At 38.0% G+C, this 21625-nt stretch overlaps 2 protein-coding genes across 3 annotated transcripts; one reads left to right on the top strand and one right to left on the bottom strand.

Annotated features, from left to right (window-relative positions):
- Positions 1-7655: 7655 nt before the first annotated feature.
- On the bottom strand, positions 7656-15381 carry LOC308388347 (transmembrane protein 26-like). Its single transcript, XM_080869014.1, has 6 exons — positions 14822-15381; positions 14270-14366; positions 14040-14129; positions 11314-11510; positions 11112-11191; positions 7656-9764 (listed from the first exon to the last, which is right to left on the bottom strand). Exons 1-6 carry the CDS (start codon positions 15010-15012, stop codon positions 9262-9264), a joined length of 1158 nt encoding a protein of 385 aa, XP_080725140.1. The 5' UTR covers positions 15013-15381; the 3' UTR covers positions 7656-9261.
- Positions 15382-15608: 227 nt separating this feature from the next.
- On the top strand, positions 15609-20417 carry LOC308388349 (uncharacterized protein). 2 transcript variants are annotated; one of them, XM_080869016.1, is made up of 5 exons: positions 15609-16397; positions 17205-17351; positions 17757-17931; positions 18076-18241; positions 18394-20417. In XM_080869016.1, exons 2-4 carry the CDS (start codon positions 17297-17299, stop codon positions 18239-18241), a joined length of 396 nt encoding a protein of 131 aa, XP_080725142.1. In that variant the 5' UTR covers positions 15609-16397; positions 17205-17296; the 3' UTR covers positions 18394-20417. The 2 variants fall into 2 exon arrangements, with proteins under 2 accessions (XP_080725142.1, XP_080725143.1); XM_080869017.1 differs by lacking the exon at positions 15609-16397 and adding an exon at positions 16642-16749.
- The last annotated feature ends 1208 nt before the right edge of the window (positions 20418-21625 follow it).

A 21625-nucleotide genomic window follows, 5' to 3' on the forward strand; every position in this document is an offset into this window, starting at 1 on the left:
TATATAAGAATGTATGAAGAAATCTAAATATAAATAAATATATACACAATAACAGCAGCTGTACAAGTATTAACCGGAAATGAAGAATATAGTGACCAGTGTTGTGCAAAACCAAAGTCCAGAAAGTCCAGTGTGTGTGTAAGAACCATATGTGTGGGTCAGTACTGTGTGGTGGTGTGATTGAGAGACTGTATCGCCTGCGGGAAGAAGCAATAAAGGTAAAGTGGGAGATCCTTGCAATAATAATGTTAAGAATGTATTTTTAATACATTAAAAAAATACATTAAGGAGAAAAAAATTGATCAAAACAGCAATGTTTTTTTGTTTTGTTTTTTTATCTTGGAGAACTTGCCACAATTTTTCAGTGGACGTATCAGGTGATCATAATTTGACTTCTCAGAGTTTGTGGGTCCATGATACAAGTTTCAGGACTTTCCATTCTTCTTGTGTCTAAGCACTGTTCTTTATGCATCTGTCTGTTTCAGGCATAAATTTGATTCCTCTTGATATTGTTGCTAGAATGCTAAGTTTTAAAACCTACTAAGGAAAATTCTAAAACTTCTGTACAGTTTAACACACACACACACACACACACACACACACACACACACACACACACACACACACGCACACACACACAGAGACACAGAGACACACACACTTATCTAACAGAAGTCAGTGATTATGTCATCTAACACACACACACACACACACAGAGAGAGAGAGACACAGAGACACACACACTTATCTAACAGAAGTCAGTGATTATGTCATCTAACACACACACACACACACACACACACACACACGCACAGAGACACAGAGACACACACACTTATCTAACAGAAGTCAGTGATTATGTCATCTAACACACACACACACACACACACACACACACACACACACACACACACACACACTCACTTGTTTTTATATCTTAGTGAGGACATCAAATTGACATAATGCTTTCCCTACCCACTTACCCTAACCATCAAAAATGATGGACATTTAGTCCCCACGAGGAAATGTTGGTCCCCACAAGCATAGCAACATTCCAATTTTTGGTCCTCACAAAGATATCTAAACATGGTACGCACACACACGTCACTTTGCCCTGTTTGGCTGTGTGCTAGGTTGATTTCTATTCATATTTATCTGGCCTATCAGCTTTGCACAGAGGAAACGGTAAAAAGGTCTGTGACCCTGGAGAACAGCCAGACTTTTCCTGTCTTTGTTCCAAATTGTCTGTCATCATACTTCAGTCATCATCACGTTCAGTTCAGTTCAGTTCAGTTCATTTTTATTTCAAACATTTCAAACATGTGCCTTCACAATCATTACAAAATATCATTCCATTATTTGTTTGAAAAGGAGTAGGCTGAAGTATTTACTTATTTGTCCCTACCCCCTCAAGTTTTACCTCTCATTCATTTAATTTTTTTTTTGTCTTAAATTAAACAAACAACATATGAAACATATAAACATATGAAGTAAAACAAAACATAACATACATAAATCAAAAACAAGAAATTAGCAAGCCCCACCACAGTATAGTTTCTTTCATATGAAAAATACAGAATGTGTATATTTGCAGATACACAAGTTATGGAAAAACAACAAACCAAAACAAAACAAAAAAACAAAAAAACAACCAAAAAAGAACCGCAACACCATTACCAGCAACATTACCATCCTGGGTTAACCCCGTTTTCTTCATTCTTATACTTATTTAAAATTAGGTTTTTATATTTTACTTTAAACTGTTTTATGTTTTGACTGTCTTTTATTTCTTCTGTTAGACTGTTCCATAATTTAACTCCTGAAATTGAGATTGACATAGTTCTTAAAGTTGTTCTAGCACTTTGTATTTTTAAATTCCATTTCCCTCTTAAGTTATACCCACCTTCTCTTTCTATGAACAATTTACAGATTTCTTTGGGAAGCAATTTATTTCTGACTTTATACATTATTTGCGCTGTTTTAAGCTTCACCAAGTCTTGGAATTTAATAGCTTGCATTTTGACAAAGAGTGCATTTGTATGGTCCCTGTACCCTACATTATTTATTAATCTAATGGCCCTTTTCTGTATTATAGTTATTGTTTGTGTGTTACTTTTGTATGTGTTTCCCCAGACCTCTACACAGTAGCTCATATATGGCAGTAGTAAAGCACAGTATAAAATGTGCAGTGCTTTCTGATCCAACATATGCTTTGCTTTTCCCAGGACGGCAATGCCCCGTGCCAATTTCCCCCGAACATAAGTAATGTGTGGCTTCCAACAGAGCTTGTGGTCAATGATCACCCCAAGAAATTTTATTTCATTTACTCTTTCTAAATATACATTGTCAACACATATTTCTACTTCGATGTTTTTCTTTTGGTTTCCAAACAACATAAATTTGGTTTTATCGAGATTCAATGATAATTTATTTATATCAAACCACTTCTTTAATATCGTTAATTCCTGTGTGATCATTTCCAAAACCTGTGGCAATTCCCCACCTGCACACAGTATATTTGTGTCATCTGCAAATATTACAAACTTTAAAATCTCCGATACTCTGCAGATATCATTTAAGTACATAATAAACATTTTTGGACCCAGTACTGAACCTTGAGGTACTCCACAAGCTATATCCATCAAATTAGATTTATATTCATTTATTTGTACATATTGTTGCCTATTCCCTACATAGCTTTTTAACCATTCCAAAACCACTCCCCTAAACCCGTACTTTTCCAGTTTTTTTAATAGAATTTCATGATTAACAGTATCAAACGCCTTCTTTAGATCTAAGAAAACTCCGAGCGCATACCTCTTATTATCCATACATTCCGTTATCTTTTCCATTAGATCTATCAGTGCCAAAGCTGTTGATCTGTTGTTTCTGAACCCATACTGACTATCTGTCATTAATTCATATTTTTCCACAAAACTGTCAAATCTTTTTATGAAGAGTTTTTCCAGTATCTTAGAGAACTGGGAGAGTATTGACACTGGTCTATAGTTTGTAAAATGATGTCTTTCACCGGTTTTGTAAATGGGAATAACTTTAGCAACTTTCATTTTTTGTGGAAAAACTCCTTTTTGAAACGACAAGTTGAATATATATTTTAATGGTTTTACGATACCATCAATAACTGTCTTTACCGTTACCATATCAATATCATTCCAGTCTGTACTGGTTTTGTTCTTAAGTCCTCTAACCATGTCATAAATCTCTTTCTCTTCCACTGCTCTTAAAAACATTGAGCTACTATTCCTTTCAATATTTTCACCAGTGTCCCTTTCTATTCCATCAACCTTTATTTCTTCTGCCAGTTTTGGCCCTATGTTTACGAAGAATTCATTAAAGCCATTTACTATCTCCTCCATGTTATTAATACTTCTTGTCCCACGTGAAATCACAGTGAGAATTTTACAGAAGACGAAAGAGGAAGGAAAAAAATAAACTTAGTTCTATTTCTTCAAAACCCATTAGTCTCTGTTAATCACGAGGCAGCTTCCTTTTTTCCACGCATCTTAAGTCTTAAGTCAACTCTGAGCACTTACAAATCACTGAAACTAAATTAAATGAATTTGTATCAGCAGGCTTTCCTCTTCACAACAGCAGGTTTTTTTTTCTGTGAGCGAGTAAATGGAAACAAACTGTCTTCTGTGGACTGAGACAGAAAGGCCATCCAACATCGCACCCTAGGCCTGGTGTGACCCTGCATTTTTATGTGAGCATAGTATTCAAAATTCAGCTGTTTTCAGCTTTGTTGAAATGATAATGACAGAAATGGGGCGATCGTGCCTCAAAGAGTTGTCAGTTTGTCTTGTAACCGGAAGGTTGCCGGTTCGAGCCCCTGCTCAGACAGTCTGGGTTGTTGTGTCCTTGGGCAAGACACTTCACCTGCCGCCTACTGGTGTTGGCCAGAGGGGCCGATAGCGCGATATGGCAGACTCACTTCTGTCAGTCTGCCCAGGGCAGCTGTGGCTACAACTGTGGCTTGCCTCCACCAGTATGTTCTTTGAGGGCCCCAAAAAGCGCTATATAAATGCAATCCATTATTTTTATTAAATGGCCGAGGGGCTCTGGTCACTGATCACAGAACAGTGATTCCCTCTATGCAGTTGCTTCAATCAGTACAAGGCTCATGCAGACTAACATTGTTTGCTATCTTGGCACAAAGAACAATCTTGTCTGTCATGTAGAATAAAATGATCAGTGTTTGACATATTACTGGTCATGACATCCTACAATCTAGAAAGAATGATGACTATTAGAGAATTACAAGCCAGGGAACAGCGCTGTTAGTGGGTGAGCAGACAGATGAGGAAATAAAATGATTCCAAATCTAAACCGAAGTTTGAGTTTCAAAATCACAAAGGAGAATTTCAACAAAGCCACGAGGAAGATGACACACCAGGGGGTTACTGGAAGCAGTGGCAAGAGCAAGAGTAAGCACTTAGAAGACAAGCAAAACATGGAGGTAAGAGAACTGAGGACTGAGACAGGATTCAGCTGGGAGACATGACATGCTGAATGAATTATCATAGATTTAGGTAGTTTTAGACAGACAGCGGATGGAGTTATGATTTCTTCAATTACATAGGGGCTGTAAAGAGATGTCATTGATGACAACCAAACATGTTGATCTAAATGAAAACAGGTGTCCCCCATCAATCTGCCAGTTTCTTATGTCGTTCAGCTGTCTCAAGAAACACACCCTTGGCCTCGTCCCATGCTTTCCTGAGCTGTTAACAGAGGGGGATAGGTGAGGTGGGAACAACCCAGTGCACTACAGCTTTTATTTGTTTCGAGCTCTGTCTTCATCTGCCCACTCGCAAGGAGGTAGCCCAGAAAAGAACCTGATATTTCTTTGCATTAACTTCCTCACATTTTTCTGGTGATCAACTGGGTCTTTAGTAACTTTAAGTTATACATATCAGCTTCCACCTATCTTTACACCAGCTTTCTTCTCATTGGTTACCCCTGACAAACAAACATTTGATCGTCAGGTGGGTGGGGCTACTGTGTTCACAGGCAGAGCTGTGTTTTTAAATTTTTTAAAACCTCAAATAGAAGAAATTTAGAAACCCAGAAGATGTGTGAGGTCACGCTTATATATTTTATATATTTATTTACTTATTTTTAGGTTGTGACTTCTAGGACTCTGTGATAATGTGATTCTCTGCAGGTGTGCTCATGTGCTAGACAGTAAAGTCTAAAAAAGTAAAGTAAACCTTGGAGACAGGCTGCTAGGGATTATTATACTCTACCTACATTAAACCACCTTTCTTTGAACAATGTTTCCTTAGGCTAAAGATAATAAAAGAAGAGTTAATCCTTGTGAACACTAAAGCTCATTCCACCAGAGTATTGTCGTCCACTCCAGTGTTGCTATCTTTGAACAGCCTGTTATGTGTTCTGTGAGGTGTCAACTGATAGCTCTATAAGCGCTGTTGCACTACCAGTTGTCATTCCTCCTAAGCGAGTGCTTTTTCATATTTCAGTGGTGTAAAATTAGTCTAGAAATGTTTACAAAAGCATATGGTATGATCCATGAACATAAACTAAGATTTACAAATCTGCACAATGATTTGCGTGTTTTGACTTCTCACAAATGCATTTGCCAACCCACACACAAATACACAGCAACCTGAACACAGGTAAAATTATTTTGCAAATGCATAAATAGAAATTGTTACGGATTCAAATATTGGGGATGGATACAAGAGGAAAAACCACAATAACAACACTGGTCCGGCCGGGTTGAGTCAAACGATGATTTTAATAGTCACACGCGTGGGAGATGGACACTGTATGCAGACAGCCTCAGATCTCAAAATGGTGGAGCATTGATAAAACTCTTATAGCCTCTGGTGCCCCCACCTTATCATAAAAGCCTAAACATTCACATGCTTTCTCTCACACAGCGTCTAAGCTACGACCTTGGCTCCCTGTTTATCTGCTCCTGCTGAGATGGGGCAGAAAACTCCAGTATGTTCCGTTCTCTTCTAATCAGACAAATAAGGCGATGATTTTCTGCAAACAGTATTTCTTATAACATCATAAAACAATATCATTCATCCACAATAAATCATCAGTCTAATGTAATGCAAATCAGTTTAACAAATGCAATAGTTATCAGCTTCTTCTACTTCAGGAGAATACTGCAAACTAAAACTACATAATAATTCACAACCTTTAATTAGGGGTATAACATGGCATAAAATAATATTATAATCTAACAAAATCTATGAATGCATTAAGTTTAACTTCACAAGTCACATAATTTAAAAATTCAGTTATTTCAAGCAGCTTCCCGTGAATTTCAAATGTATATATATATATATATATATATATATATATATATATATATATATATATATATATATATATATATATATATATATATATATATATATATATATGCTAGCCTTTTGAAAATAATTTGCACAAATCGCCTACCTTTTGAGATTTTGGATTGGATCAAGGGTAATGAAACGTGCCCGACATTCAGCGAGTGTTAAGCAGTGTAGGCAGAGACAAGCAGCCAAAGAGAATGACATTTGCCTGATAAATGTCTTTTTCACCTTTCAACAAAGAGAGTGGCAGTGAATGAAATGGATTAGTGGAGTGAAAGTGGGCGTAAAATGCAGCAGCCAACCAGGTTTAACTTAATTTTACAAAATAAGAAGCTTGCAAATCTTTACTAGTTCAGTTTAACGGGAGTCCTGATCTCCAGAAATGATTTCGTTTAGTTAACTTTTTCTGTTACAATTAAAGAGGCAGTAAAGAGAAAAATGCTGTGAAGCAGAAGAGGAGCAAGATGATGTAATACATCTAAAATGCCACAAGAGGGAAGCCAAGCTCACCTTAACTGCCAAGAAAACTTGATGGTTTTTCCACTTTGTTTGTGTTTTAACTTCAAGTGGAATTATTCAGAATTATTATTTAATGATTATATTATATTTCGTTATTATTAAATAATAATTTAAATAAACATTTCGTCACTCCCACTGAAAACACAGATGTCCAGATAAACAACATCAACTTTTTGGAGTTTGTTTCTATATACAAATAATTCATTTCTTCTTACAGTAGTGAGTCAGGAAACACTCAATGGTTAGATTTCTGTGAAAATCCTGTCAATCAATCATGTCAATATTTGACCGGGACTGTTAGGCTCCATCTCTCCATCAGAGTTTCAGAGAACTGGGGAGTGTTTGAAGTTCACAAAGTTGTTTTAGTCTCATTGGCTTTGGCACATTTCTCATAACCTTGTTTGAAGTTCTCAGCTCTAATATATGTTTTCCGCAACAGATCATACATGCAGCATGTGCCAATATGAAGTCTTTGTCAATGAACAGGTCTAAATAATTGCCACCAAAATAAAGGTTAATATAACACTGTTTAAAAGAATGACGGTGAACACTAGAAGTGTGTATCATTGTTGTCCTACATTTTTATTTTTTTGGTAATACACTATATGTGATTTCATTTGGTCACAGATTTTTATCACACTAACAATTAAATGTACTTCCTTGCAGTGTAACTAAAGAAGAACTGGCATATATGTTGCTGCACTTTTATGCATCTTCATATTGCAGCACACCTCTTCTCCCCTTCCTCCTGTAAAAAAAAAGTCCCTGTAAAATAAATATCTGAGATGATTTATATAATGAAACAATGCTTGTTTACAATTTGACCGGATTTTGGACAGCCGTTCTTCCTCATTTGCCTTAGAGCATTTCCAAATATTAAGGAAGGGTGAAAATGACTCAATCTGGTGTGATAAACTGTTTTGAAGGATTTCACACATTCCTTGAGCCTTTTGAACACCTGAGTATTTATTGTCATGACAGATTTATGGTTCCAAACATTGTTCAGTTTTATCCAGTTTAATCATCATAGAGAGGAAAAGGAAAAGACTATTTGCTGGAGCTGGAGTTAGTCGAGAAACTGTTTTACTCTTGTTTTGTCAGAAGCTGGACACACTAACATAAGACACAGACCTTCACAATAAAACAGGAAACCACACTGTGGGGCCATGACGCAGGTGCAAATGTCAATTTTAAATTTCCTGACATCTCTGAAAACTGGCTGGCATATAGATGGTGAATACAAAAATCAACTCTTGTGACAGTTTGACAGCAGCCACAGTGATTTCATAGGGAGCTGAAATGTTCTAAACTCAGATAAGACTGATTCTGATGCAACATCTCAAACAAAAAACTGTCACAGATGGCATCATCAAAGTGGTAATACACTGATGTCCACAGAGGGGAGACGGTAGACAGTTTGCAGGTTAGATTTACTGTACAAAATGAAGAAATGTAGACAAAATAAACACAGTTTTCAGATGAATATTTTCAACAGAAGTAGATGTAGCGCATTTGTGCTCATAAAGTTTGAATTTGTGTTTGTATATATTGGCAATGCGACAAATCACCCAGAAAAACTAAAAAATAATCATTTTGAACCCACTGTTTCTGGTTTTGTGATAAATGAAATAGCAAAAAAGTAAAATGAGCCACATTTACTGAAATGTATTCAGGTCAGAGCAGCTTTGACAGGATATCATGAGTTATAGTCATTTACAACAAACATGACATATATTTTTGTTCCTTTACCAGCTAAATGAAGATCCTCACATAAATCAGGTATAAAAACTTTGTGTGATTTTAAAGCCGTAAAAACGGTTTTAAAGGCTTTAAAAGCAACTCATACACAGCTCATCACCTGAGTGCAATTTTATCTTTAGTTTAAAAAAAATGTACAAATGGACAATGATCCACCTGTTTTAGCCACAGATATCACATTGATTTAATGTAACTACTGAGGTAACAATACTTTTTGATTTGTAAACAGCATATTCCTTATTTTGTAAAGAGCAATCATCTTAAATGAACAAAGCACCTACCGACTACCACTAGAGGGGCTTTTGCATGACTTTCAATTTCCTGTTTGGGTTAAAACAGGAAAATTTCTGTCTGTTATTATCTTCCTCTCGATCTCACACAACATGCAAAAATATCTCATCATCTCGCTTTCACCTTCGTTTGTTGCCCTCAATTCCTGTCGGCCAGACATCAGTTATCACACTGTTAGAAGTCGACTAACTTCTTATCTGACAGTCTGACTTTAGTCACTCTGACTTTGTAGCTGTGTCAAACCATTGTGTTGTGTTTCCTTCTTTTCCTGCTTCAGTGATAGTTTTTGCCATTTGAATTTAAAAGGTTTTAAATGTTTAGCGTAATACATCTCACTCTAAGATTCCTCTTTATCTACCAGAGCTAACTCATCGGTCAGCATTGCCTCTTCACTGTTGTGGCTGGAACGTCTGTCATCCAACTCATGGGTCGACACTGCTTCTGCACTGTTGTGGCTGGAAGGTCTGTCGCATAGCTCATCTAACTCATGGATCGCTATTGCCTCAGTGCTGCTGTGGCTGCAACGTCTGTCATCTGACTCATGCATCGGTACTGCCTCTGCATTGTTGCCCATGGAATGTCTGTAGTCCAGCAATATAATGGCCAACCTGTACAAGCTCAGTGTGATCACTAGGCCGTTCTTGATGGCAAAGAAACCAAGCATCTGGTGGAGGACTCTGAAGTGAATAATGACAGTCAGCCTGACCAACAGAAAAGGCCCATCCTGGATAAAGAGGGTCTCTATGATACTCCAAATATCAGTGCTGTGTTTAATAAAGAAGGTTTCCCGGACAACTTGATCTTCTCCGCCATTCTCTTCATCAGATTTGGTGTTCACCACTATGTTGAATAAGAAGAGGAAAAACAAATGATTGACAGTAAAAATGAAGCTTTCCTTCAGGTAGCTGCATGTAGTTTGACAGATGTCACATTTATTTGTTTGTTTTTAAAACAGCTTATCTCGCTTTTTGTTTAAGTGTGAAATTTACCAAGCTATTCTAGTAGAGTCCAAGAATACAAATATGGTCTGAATATAACAGGTCTCCTTTTAATTTAGAACCTGAATGCAGGACACAAGTGGATGGATTAACCAAAGGTTAGAAGTTTTAGTGAGGATGATACAGGAGGAAACCTTAGATAAAGGTGACATTAATTCAGAAATAGTCTTAACAAGTTTTTTAGCCACCCAGGTCAAAAGTATTTTAGCTATGACCAGGAAGAAGGTTCCCAGTGAGCAGAAACCTGGGGAGCTAATAATAATTATTAATAACAAACCAGAGCATAAGATATCCTTAAAGTTAGATACTTATCATTAGAATAACCATTTACCTATTAACAAATAGTAAATAAAGACTCGAGACCACAAAAACTAAGGTTGAATATTTCCTGTAACACTTTGAAAACACATCAGATCAAAATGAGAAAAAAATCATGCTGATATCTACACTGATATATACTGAGTAATGTGATGGGAATGAAAAGATGCCACATTGTTTGATGGAAATGGAAACCTACAGAGGGCTGAATTCAAAGACACCCCAGAAATCAAAGTGAAAAAATGTTGTGAGGAGGCTTGTCTATTTTGCTGAAATTATATTGCAGCAACTAAAAATGTGAGGGAGTAGTTTGTATGGCCCCCCACGTGCTTCTGTGGATGCCTGACAACATTGGGACATGCTCCTAAAGAGACCACGGCGTTACTGCGCTCCTAGACAGTCGGAGGTGCAACTTGGTAGCATCAGATGGGCAAAAAAATAAAGTCCCAGAGATGTTGTATTGGATTTAGTTTATGTGAGAGTGGGGACAAGTCAGTGATATCAATCCTTGATCCTACAGCAGCTGCCTACATACTCTCGCCACATGGGGCATGAGCTGTGTTGTGCACTAGGAGGAACCACACCAAAGCAGCTGAAAACTTATAACCTGCTACCTAATTCCTTTAATTTAAGTCTCGGGAAGTAAAAATGTTTGAGTTAGTCATTTAAAAGCACCGGGGGCTGTACTTTCAACTTACTTGCTGCACTTATGTACTTAACTGTTTACTTACTGGACTGGCTTGGATTTTTAGCCAATTTCTAAACACACTGTTAAGACTGTTTGTCTTTTTCATGACCGGGGAACAGGAAAGGAACTTCCTTACACTGCTGTAGCTCCTTAATAAACACCAAGTATTTTAAGGTACCTGACCTGCTAGATGTAGTGGAAACTGCAACATGCTCCAGGTCCATACAGCTAAGATGACGTAAACCATGGCAGGATTTTTTTCTCTGTAAGAAAAGTGACACCAATATCAGGAACTATATATGCATTTGCATACATTAAATGCAGACTTATGTCTCGATAGGAGAAGCACATTCTTAACGTACAAGCAACACGATTAGCCCCTTACTTTACATCTGACAGCGTCTCACTAGTAAATTCCAGGATGTCCGCTGCAGTGCCAACAAAAGTTAGAAGAAGCTGAGACAACTCATCTTTTGTGACCCCGCCTCCCAAAGGCAGAAGCCACTTCCCCACAATGAGGAGGATGAGCACGATCTGGTGAAGAGCCAGGATCCAGTCATTCGCGCAGACAGTGGACAACCTCTGCTCAGTATTTAAGAAAAGGAAAAAAGATGGCAAGATGTTTAATGCTGAAAACTTGGTTTTCTGAGAAGGTTGAATCACTTCACTCAAAAAGCCATTTGGGATTTAATCTCATCTCTGTCCTTTCAGTAAACAACAGTGAGCCACATGATAGTTTATGATAGTTTCCCACACATACAATTAAAAGCAGTTCTACAGAAGCATTTGAGTATAAGTAACCTGAGACACAGTACAGGTAATATGTCATAAGACCCTGCTGTAAATAAGAGAACCTGAGTTCCTTTGTACAATTTTTTAAATTATTATTTTCAAAATAAATAACAGAATAGTGGAGAAACTTATTAAATAAGTAAAAATGTCTATTTTCTTGGAACCTGCGCTAAACATTTTTAAAACTCTTCGTCAATATTGAGACCCAGGCTCTTATTTTCTAAAAATTATTCCTATTTCTCCAATTAGTGGGCACTTTGTGAATTATCTAGCTCTTAATGCTGCATCTTGAACTCGGCTGTCAAACTCCTAAAGTTTGCAGATGACACCACTGTCATTGGCCTCATTCAAGATGGTGATGAGTCTGCATACCGGCAGGAAGTTGAGCGGCTGGTACTCTGGTGCAGTCAGCACAATCTGGAGCTGAACACTCTTAAGACTGTAGAGATGACAGTGGACTTCAGGAGACATCCCTCAACTCTGCCCCCCCTCACCATATCAGACAGCCCTGTGTCAACTGTGAAGACCTTCAAGTTCCTGGGTACAACCATCTCCCAGGACCTGAAGTGGGAGACCAACATCAACTCCATCCTCAAAAAGACCCAGCAGAGGATGTACTTCCTGAGACAACTGGGGAAGTACAGTCTTCCACAGGAGCTGCTGATCCAGTTCTACACTGCGGTCATTGAGTCTGTCCTGTGCTCCTCCATCACAGTCTGGTATGGAGCAGCCACTAAACAGGACAGGAGCAGACTGCAGCGGACTGTACGGGCAGCAGAAAGGGTCATCAGCACGCCCCTGCCCTCAATCCAGGATCTGTACCTCTCAAGAACCAGGAAACGGGCAGAGAAAATCATCACAGACCCCTCACACCCTGCACACAGACTTTTCTGCTGTCCTCTGGCAGATGGTATAGAAGCCTGCAGACCAGGACCACCCGACACAGGAACAGTTTCTTTCCCCTCGCCATCTCCCTTCTTAACAGTTGACCTGTCACACTGCCAGACTGCAACTGCACCTTATGTACATTTTGTAGTATTCATTCCACCTCATTCATTTCTGTATTTTATGTATATAAGTTTAGATTCATTATTTATAGTTGGTTTACACAGCTTTGTGTATGTATGTGTAATATGTATATATAGACACGTGTGTGTGTGTGTGTGTGTGTGTGTGTGTGTGTGTGTGTGTGTGTGTGTGTGTGTGTGTGTGTGTGTGTGTGTGTGTTTTACATTGCTGTGCTTGAGAGCCACCATCTATTGGAACCAAATTCCCTGTATGTGTCTGCACATATACTTGGCCAATAAACACGATTCTGATTCTGATTCTGATCTTTGTCATCAATCTGATGATATTTGAAATGATGAAAGTAAGAGAGACTGTCCACTTTATGCTTTACTGTTTTCTACTTTTCTTATTAAGAGTACTAAGTGAAAAGGCACTGGAATTTGGATGCCGCATTTTGGATAGGTAGCTGAAATAAATTCGTTTTTGTTTTTTTTAAGTGTGACAAAAATGCATTGTTCCTACAGGTGGAGTGGATCAGTTGGATTATTTTATTAATTTCCAGTCAATCTTAATGCATGAATGAAAAATGAAAAAATCAGAGCATAAATAGTTTCACTATGCGTTCAGTCCACACTGCTGCTTAAACAGTTTCCAAGAACTAAATGATGAAATCATCATTAATCATTTTATTTTACTTGAGTTGCTTCAACCTTTTCTGCTGCTCTTTCTGGCTTTCTTAAAGAGAAGTCATTATGAAACAGTCAATAAGCTGTTAAGTGTCTTAGCATAAAGAAATAACAACCTTTACAGTGGTAGTTCAGCCTTCTTAGCGAAAGACCAGAAGAGGAACAACGCCACCGGATGTTATTTCTGTAGAAGGTTATGTCAGTCTGCCCCAGGGCAGCTGTGGTTACAACTGTAGCTCGCCTCCACCAGTGTGTGAATGTGAGAGTGAATGAATAGTGGAATTGTACAGCGCTTTGAGGGCCCGAAAAGCGCTATATAAATGCAATCCATTACCATTATTATTATTATTATATGTCCCTTCCTGGCTGAATACAGAGAGTTTCACTCAAAACATTGGTAGAAAAAGTGGAAAAACTGGTTCTCTCTGATTAGACATGGATAACGAAATAAATTCCTGGCAAGTCTGTATTTGCTCATTGCTTGTCCCATTTGAGCTCATTCTTGTATTTACAGCACTTCCCATGGCACAGTGATCTTTCTCATTTCATTCATTCACAGTTTCTTTCTTTTTTCTCTCTTTATTTCTGTCACAGAACCATAACTTAACAATTCAGTCACTCTTACCTTAAGTAAATTCTGGTTTGTAGTGTTTCCCTGCTCGGTGCTTCGATTCCACAGTCTTTGCAAAGTTTCTATAGAATCTAGTTTATTGCACTGAAAACAATTTAAAGAAGCTTTTGTGAGTGAATTTCACGGGGTATTTATTGTTTTATTGTAATTAAATCTTATAAACCTTAACATTAATAGCAGATGTGACATTTGATAGAATCGGTCAATAAATGTACATGGGGTACCTCTAGATCGCTGGCTTTGTCTTGCTGGTGTTGTATCTCCAGAATCCAGATCGAGGGAATAATAGTAATGAGGAAGAGAAAGATAGGAGGGGAAAACCTACAAGACAACCAAAGGCATTCAAAAATGTTTAAAAAAAAAGAAAAGTGATAAGCATGTTTACTTCAAGCATGCAGGAAGACTGAAGAGATTAACTTGAAGTAATAAAAGTCAAGGGGTATCGTACCACCATTCGGGACAGTTTAACTATTAGCTTCCCAGCTTATCAGTATAGTAGCAGCAAAGGTACAAACTACTTAAATATGCATGTAAGGTACACCGGGGTCGAGATAAAGACTAGGAAAAGATGAAAATGCATAATTTAATCATGCATTATACTGTTATACTGTCTATTAGAGGGGGAAAGTGCAAACGATAGAGCGGAGATGAGTTTGAAAGTAATATGAGTAGCTTCAGGCATTAAGTAGCCTAATGAATACTTAAGGATAATATAATTACAATATTACACCACTTTTGTTTTTACCATCACTTGCATGCATGCTCCTTTATCTTACCATTTATAATCCTGTCCTTTTCGCATCTTCAGTGTTACTATCATTTCAACAACAAGCGGCAACAAAAGAAAAGCCAGAAACAAGTAATTGTTATCCTTCTTAACCGATGCTACCCTCAACACTCCGATGACAGCAACTAAAATAAACAGCGCTCTGGTGAGGATCGCACTCATTAATTTAGTCAGCGCCATGTCGGTGGCTTAACGCAGTTCACAAGTGATCACCTCAATTTCCAGTGTTCACTGTGGCTTTTACTGTAAGTGAAACAAAACCTTTGGGAATGCATTTTCAAATAAAGTTCCCATGGATAAAGCCCCGCCTTGTTCCTCAGGCACAACATGAAAAAGCATGGGTCCATGTAGGGGAAATAACAGTAGAAGACCAGAAAAGGAACTGGTTTGAGTTTCTTAATAAACCGCTGGTGTATTTGTGAGTCATAATTCTGGTGTTTCTGGCTTCCAAGGAATAAAGCAATTTTTTTAAATGACTGTAAATGCTGCTGAGTAGCCTAATGTTTAATGTGAAGCTCATGATGTAACTCACTTTTTCTTTTTTGCTGGGCCCCCCTATGTTTGACATGAAAAATGTTCGCCCCCCCCCCCCCCCGCGCGCGCGTGCACGCACGCACGCACACGCACTAACACATCCTCCAACCACACACACCCATATTTTGCTCCATTGCGCTTTATTTCACACCTCAAACATTTAGTAAACAATTAAGCAAATACAACACTGTTAACCTTTGCTGTATTTTTCACAGTAAAATACCACAAAATGCCCAGTAACTTACCTGAAAACATTTCTACAGTTAATTACTGTAATTTGCTTTGCATTATGGGTATATTAAGGTTATTTACATTTACTTACTGTATTTTTTAAAATTGCGGTAGTAGTTATACCTACCGTTAACACATTAGCAGTAGTGCTACTGTATTATGTGATTTGAATGGTTCATCATACTGTTTGTGTATTTTTACTCTTTCAGTGGTTGGTTGCAATAGTGCATTACATTTTAACTCTTTCACTGCCAACCATTTCCAGATTTTCCTCCAACCTATGCCATTTGTCAGTATGATACCAGTGAAAGTATTATGGTTTTGACTTTTTAGGGGACTTGCCTGTGTGTAAGGTTCAAGAATTCTGATCATCTAATCTGCTGCATGCAGTTGTATGCACATGCACAGCTGCTGCAAATGTGTGCTTGCCACTGCGTTGCCAAAGGCGAACTTCAGTCAGTGGAGAATATTGTAATAATTTGGCGGAGGCTTCTCAGTCGAGCAGTAACTGAATTGCTCATTTACTGAACGTGCAACATGTACAGAACTCTTCTGGGAACTAGTCAACCCAACTTAGTGAAACACACACTGAATGCATGCTGGCCCCGCCCACCCACCTACCTCTACCAACCACCACTCCATATCCTGACTGACATGACCTGTGATCCAGTGATTGACAGGAGAGGAAAGACAGTCCAACTTTGTTAACTCTTCATTACGATATGCTCGAGAGGACAAAAGATTTTGCACCTCGTTATTGTTGGACCTCTGTGTGGAAACTGCAAACGGGACGTCATAAGGTAATGCAAAGGACTCTCCTACCTAACATACTCGTTTATTAATTCTTAAGAGCATATATATTTTTTGTGTGTGGGGGGAGGGGGCTTAAAATCGGTGTTAGCTTGGTCGAAATAGCACATTAGCTGAATTATTCTGGAAAAAATAGGTTGTGTGTGTTTTTTTCTTTTCTTATTTAAATATATATTTAGATATATATTTTCCACGGGGAGGGGCGAAGAACACAGGCGCAACGACAGTCTTTGTCTTTTTCCCGCCGAGTATGGTGCATTGTCCTCCTGCGCTTCTGTTCTATGACTATTGAGAAGCTGGCCATGCTAACAGTGGGACATTTAGCTTCAGCTAAAGCAGCAGGTAAAAATACACATTTAATGAGAATAAAGAAAGACAACTTTTTTTGGAAATTTAGAGACTGCTAAAACAATCTTATCCAGTTTTGAGCTTGCTCATGTAGGTTAGCCTGCTTTATTTAATTTTGTGTGAGCTGCAGTACACAACATTAAAAAGTTAATATAACATTAGGTTGGTGGCGTGAGGAACTCCAACCTAAGTTTAATATTTATTATTTTTTTAAGTGGGAAGGGGAGCATGTTTTTTTTCCTTTAATACAACGTCTTCCAGGGTCTTTTTCATAGGAAAACCGTGTAACGTCTGTGTTAGGTTGGTCAAAAGAGCAATTAGTTGAATTATTCTTGAAAAGATGGGTTGTGTGTTTTTTTTCTTTTATTTACTTATGTAAATATATTTTTCAAGGGTTAAATAAATGCAACATTAAATTAACAATTGTCTCTCTGTCTTTTCCCGCCCAGTGTGGTGCATTGCTGTCCTCCTGCCCTTGCTGGCTGCGCTGACAGTGTGATGTAGCCTCAGTGTTTGTGTTTTAAAGGCTTTTTCCACCAAGATGTCTGTTGAGAGAGAGATGACCTTACCCATCACACCAAGGGTAATAGCGCTTGGTAAGTAAATAGTTTCAATCCTCTTGTAATATTTTTGTAAAAAATCTATGTAATTATTGTGGTATTTGTACCCACAACAACTTACTTAACAGGGGTTTGTCTGTTTTATATTGTATAAAAATAGAATACACACAGTTTGCTGCTGTTTCTCTTATTTATTATACACAATGACCAACAGGAAAAAACAGCCTAACATTTCAGCACAGGCCAAAATGCCAAAACATTAGGCAGTTTTTTCCTGTAATTGATCATAATTTTCATTACATAATAAATAATAAGAGAAATAGCAGCAAACTGTGTGGATTCTATTTTTGTACAGTGTGAGGCCTGCTATCCAGCATTCTTGTGGAAACCTTATTTGTAAGGGTGAGCACATTGTCTTATTGGACTCTTGTCTGTTTTTAGGGAATAATTTCATGTCTGCAAGCCGCTGGATGATCAGTTTGGAGGGCAAGGTATTTTATGAGCCTGAGCAGATGCATGACTTTGCCAGCACCCTTGCTGTCTTCTTTGCGTCATACTACGTTTTCAACCTTGAGTATCAGGAGTCAGCGTCCATCACACAGGAGATGATACAGAGGTAAATACTTTACACCATTAAAGCTTACACCATTTAAGAATGAAATATATGTGATAGCTTGACTACAGTTGCAGAAACATATAGGTGATTGCTGTAATGTATGTTTTAATTTTGAAATTAAAGCAGCCTTTTTTCCGTTAAAAGGTTCTTTGTGAGGATCAATCCAGACATGGGAACAAAATGCCCTGCAAAACTTGGTACAAGCTGCAAGACAGGTCGTGTCGTAAAGAGGAAGGTTACAAGCATCAGCCCTCGGATCACCACCTTCCTCCAGCGGCTCTCTGAGTTTGAATGGCGGACTTCCAACTAGGTAAGAATACAGAGATGATAATATCTTTTACATAGCTGATAATTATATACATACTGTACACACATCCATACAACAGTATGAATGATCTCAGACAGATGTGAACAAGTGAATAACCTGAGCAAACATGAATATTGATGATGTGTCTTTGACAGGTGGTGATAAAGACTACACTGAACCCGACCATCCTGGTAACGGAAATCTAAATCCCATGTCACATTCTATTTCCTGGGACCCACTGATAATTATTACATTTTGTAAATGATTTTTGTTTTACAATTGTAATAGTTTATTTAATGTTCATGCTGGTGGGTTTGTCCTGTTTTTAGTGGAATGAAAAACTGTTTTCCTTAAAAAAAATCAGACACGGAAAGGTGAAGGACTGTGTAGTTTTCATGTACGCTTCTATTTATTTTGGTTATTGACATTGTTTTTATTCAGTTGAAAAATGTTTTTCTTGTTAAAAAAATATCAACAATAAATGTTGGTTTAATTCACTATTCTGAGACTACTTTATTGAATTATATTGTTTTTTGTAAATGTTCTTATATTGAATATGAATGTTAATATTATTTTATATGCTGTAAAACACAATTACAGTCTAAACAAATTATACTGTACACAATTACAGTGTTATACCATAAACCACATTTGCAGTACAGTGATACTATAAAACTTAATCACGGTAAGTCTTTCTAACTGTAAACCACGTTTACAGTAAAGCTGTTATACTGTAATATATGTTTACAGTAAAGTGGTTGAACTGTAAAACATCACAACAGTAAAGATACTGTAGATTAGTAATTACAGTAACTTACTGGCAATAGTGTTGCCAGTAAGTTGCTGTAAAAATACAATAAAATGTCTAACAGTGAAGTAATCTGCAATAAATTACGGGTAGTAATAAAATAAACTACTAACTCTTTTACGCTACGTCCACACCTACACGGGTATTTTTGAAAACGCAGCTGTTTCGTCGTAAACGGCGTTTCGAATCACCGAAAACAGATATTTTTTAAAACCCTTTTTTGCGTTTAGTTGTGGATGAGGAATACAGAGTTTGACACAACGTCAAAGGTATGTGCCTTTTTTCACGTCAGGCTGTGCGCCACATTGTTTACATGAGCTGCATTGCAGAATGGCAGACAGAGACAAAATACTGTTAATCTGACTATCCTCAGGTTTTACACGCTTATATATACACAAGCAGTTACTGTCCCTCTATTTAGAAAGGCTGACGCATCAGGGTGTAATTATTTTTACTGTAGTTGTTTTTTTTTCCTGAGTAATAATATTCAACATTGCCATCAATACATTTTTAAAAAAATGTGTCTCTGTGCAAAATGGGTTCAAAAACATAAACAACTGTAGGATACTGTTTGTCTGTGATTTGAACCGGGGGAACAAATCGTGGCAGGATCAGTCTGATATTATTTGTATCCCGCTGTAACTTTACTGTATACAGAGCTAACATCTCCAAAATGTCAGGAGTAGTTAGTCATTACAACAAGTGTTTGTGAACTAAAAATCAAGAATGTGGGATACTGTTTGTCCGTGATTTGGAGAGCCCAGCGCTGCTCCCGACAAAGGGAAAACTAATTCTGCAGGGGAGACCTACCTCGGCACTTGTGCAGGTGAAACCAAAGGGAAGATATGCTTGCTCTTTTTCTGTTCTGCCTCTCGTGCGCACAAAGTCTCTCATTTGCTCAATCCACTCATCTAGAGTCAGTGAGCCCATATTGTCCAACTTCCCTGAAAATGTTGGCAACTTTCTATCCTGTTGTACGTATACCACAGGATTGGGTCTCACAGTCTCTGATTCACTTCCTGTAGCTCCTGTTGATGTAGAGGGCCTCTCTGTACCCATAGATGCTGTTTTCAAGTCTCTAAGTTCATTCTCCAACTCCTGTATACGTTGGGCCATTGTTTGTTGCTCGCTTCCCTCCATGATGGCGATCGAGACCTGGCTGCTCCTTCTCTCCAATCTTACAAACCTGTCCCTGCTGTCCTTACAAAATAACAAAACAAAATGGCCACTCCCTTGAAACCTGTTCGTAACAACGCCAAAATGTAACCGAGGACAAGGGATGAGTAAACGGGGCAAAGAAATAATTGATCATTTATTTATTACATGAGTTAAACATACAAATTCCCAGTCGTTTCCAGACAGGACTTACAACACATCCTGCTGATATCCCAGCTGCACATGAGACTTACCACACAAACTGTGCGAAATAACACTACAACCCGTCACACCCCGCTTAGTGACACTGCAATCGTGGCACACACTGCAAACAATTCGGGTCTCAGCGCAGCTGGGAATCAGTGCTATGTATGGCCTGTGATCTGAGAGATAAAGGGAAGTGGCACAAACAATTAAAATATAAAAAAAAAACAAAAGAGAGGTTAGTCCGCCCTTACAAAACTTACTCTCAATCAATAACCGCCTCTACGGCTGGACGGACTAACCAAAACAAAATTACAAATCAATCAAAAGAACAAAAAAAAAAGGACAGCAGAGACAGCACAGCTGAAAAACAAACAACATTATCAATTAAAATATTACCCAATAAAATAGCAATTTTATAAAACCATTCAAAATCATGAAACTAAAACAAACACTCAATATACCTACAATATTGATCAGTTTCCCTGCGCGCAGTCGATCTAGGGCTTGATCAATTCTTCTATTAAAATTCGTGGTCACACTAAAAAAGTCCAATGACACATTAAAAATAGGCACATGCAATAGCAAAAGATCCAAACAAAAATGGCAAAAGTCTCTTACCGACAGTATACCCACTCGCACCTGAGTGAATTAATTGCCTCGGGTTTTTTCCACAGAAGAGCGCTGACTTCACCCCACACACCCACTACCTTTTCACAGCTCTTCAGCCAATCACCTGGCAGAGAGCAACAAACTGCCAGGTGACACTTGTTACAACCAGATTTTCTAGTCTTTGGCTTAGAATGAAGTTGGTTTGGAAACATATTCAGCGATGCTTCATCTCCTGCTTTGCGTTTCTGTGGGCGCCCGTGCTAGCAGTGCCCAAGCCTTTTGTTTTTTTCCTTTTCATACCGCGCCCCCCCTGCCATGGCTCTGGGCCCCAATCACTTTGGGAAGGTCTGATGTAACTACTGGTACTGAAAATCAAAAAAAAAGAAAAAAAAGTTAAAGCTAAAAACTTAAAATGTTTAAAAAAAACAACAACAAAAATTTAGTTTGCATTTAATTTTTATTTGTTCATAGATTCTCATCACCCTTGCAGTGCAACGAGGGAAGAACTGTCATGTATATCACATCTATTTTGTGCACTGTTATTCATGTTCATCCTGCAGCACACCCCTACTCCCCTTTCTCTGCCTGTAATCCCTGTAAAATATATA

Source organism: Rhamphochromis sp. 'chilingali', assembly GCF_963969265.1.
Source record: "Rhamphochromis sp. 'chilingali' genome assembly, chromosome: 20".
Classification (NCBI taxonomy): Eukaryota; Metazoa; Chordata; class Actinopteri; order Cichliformes; family Cichlidae; genus Rhamphochromis; species Rhamphochromis sp. 'chilingali'.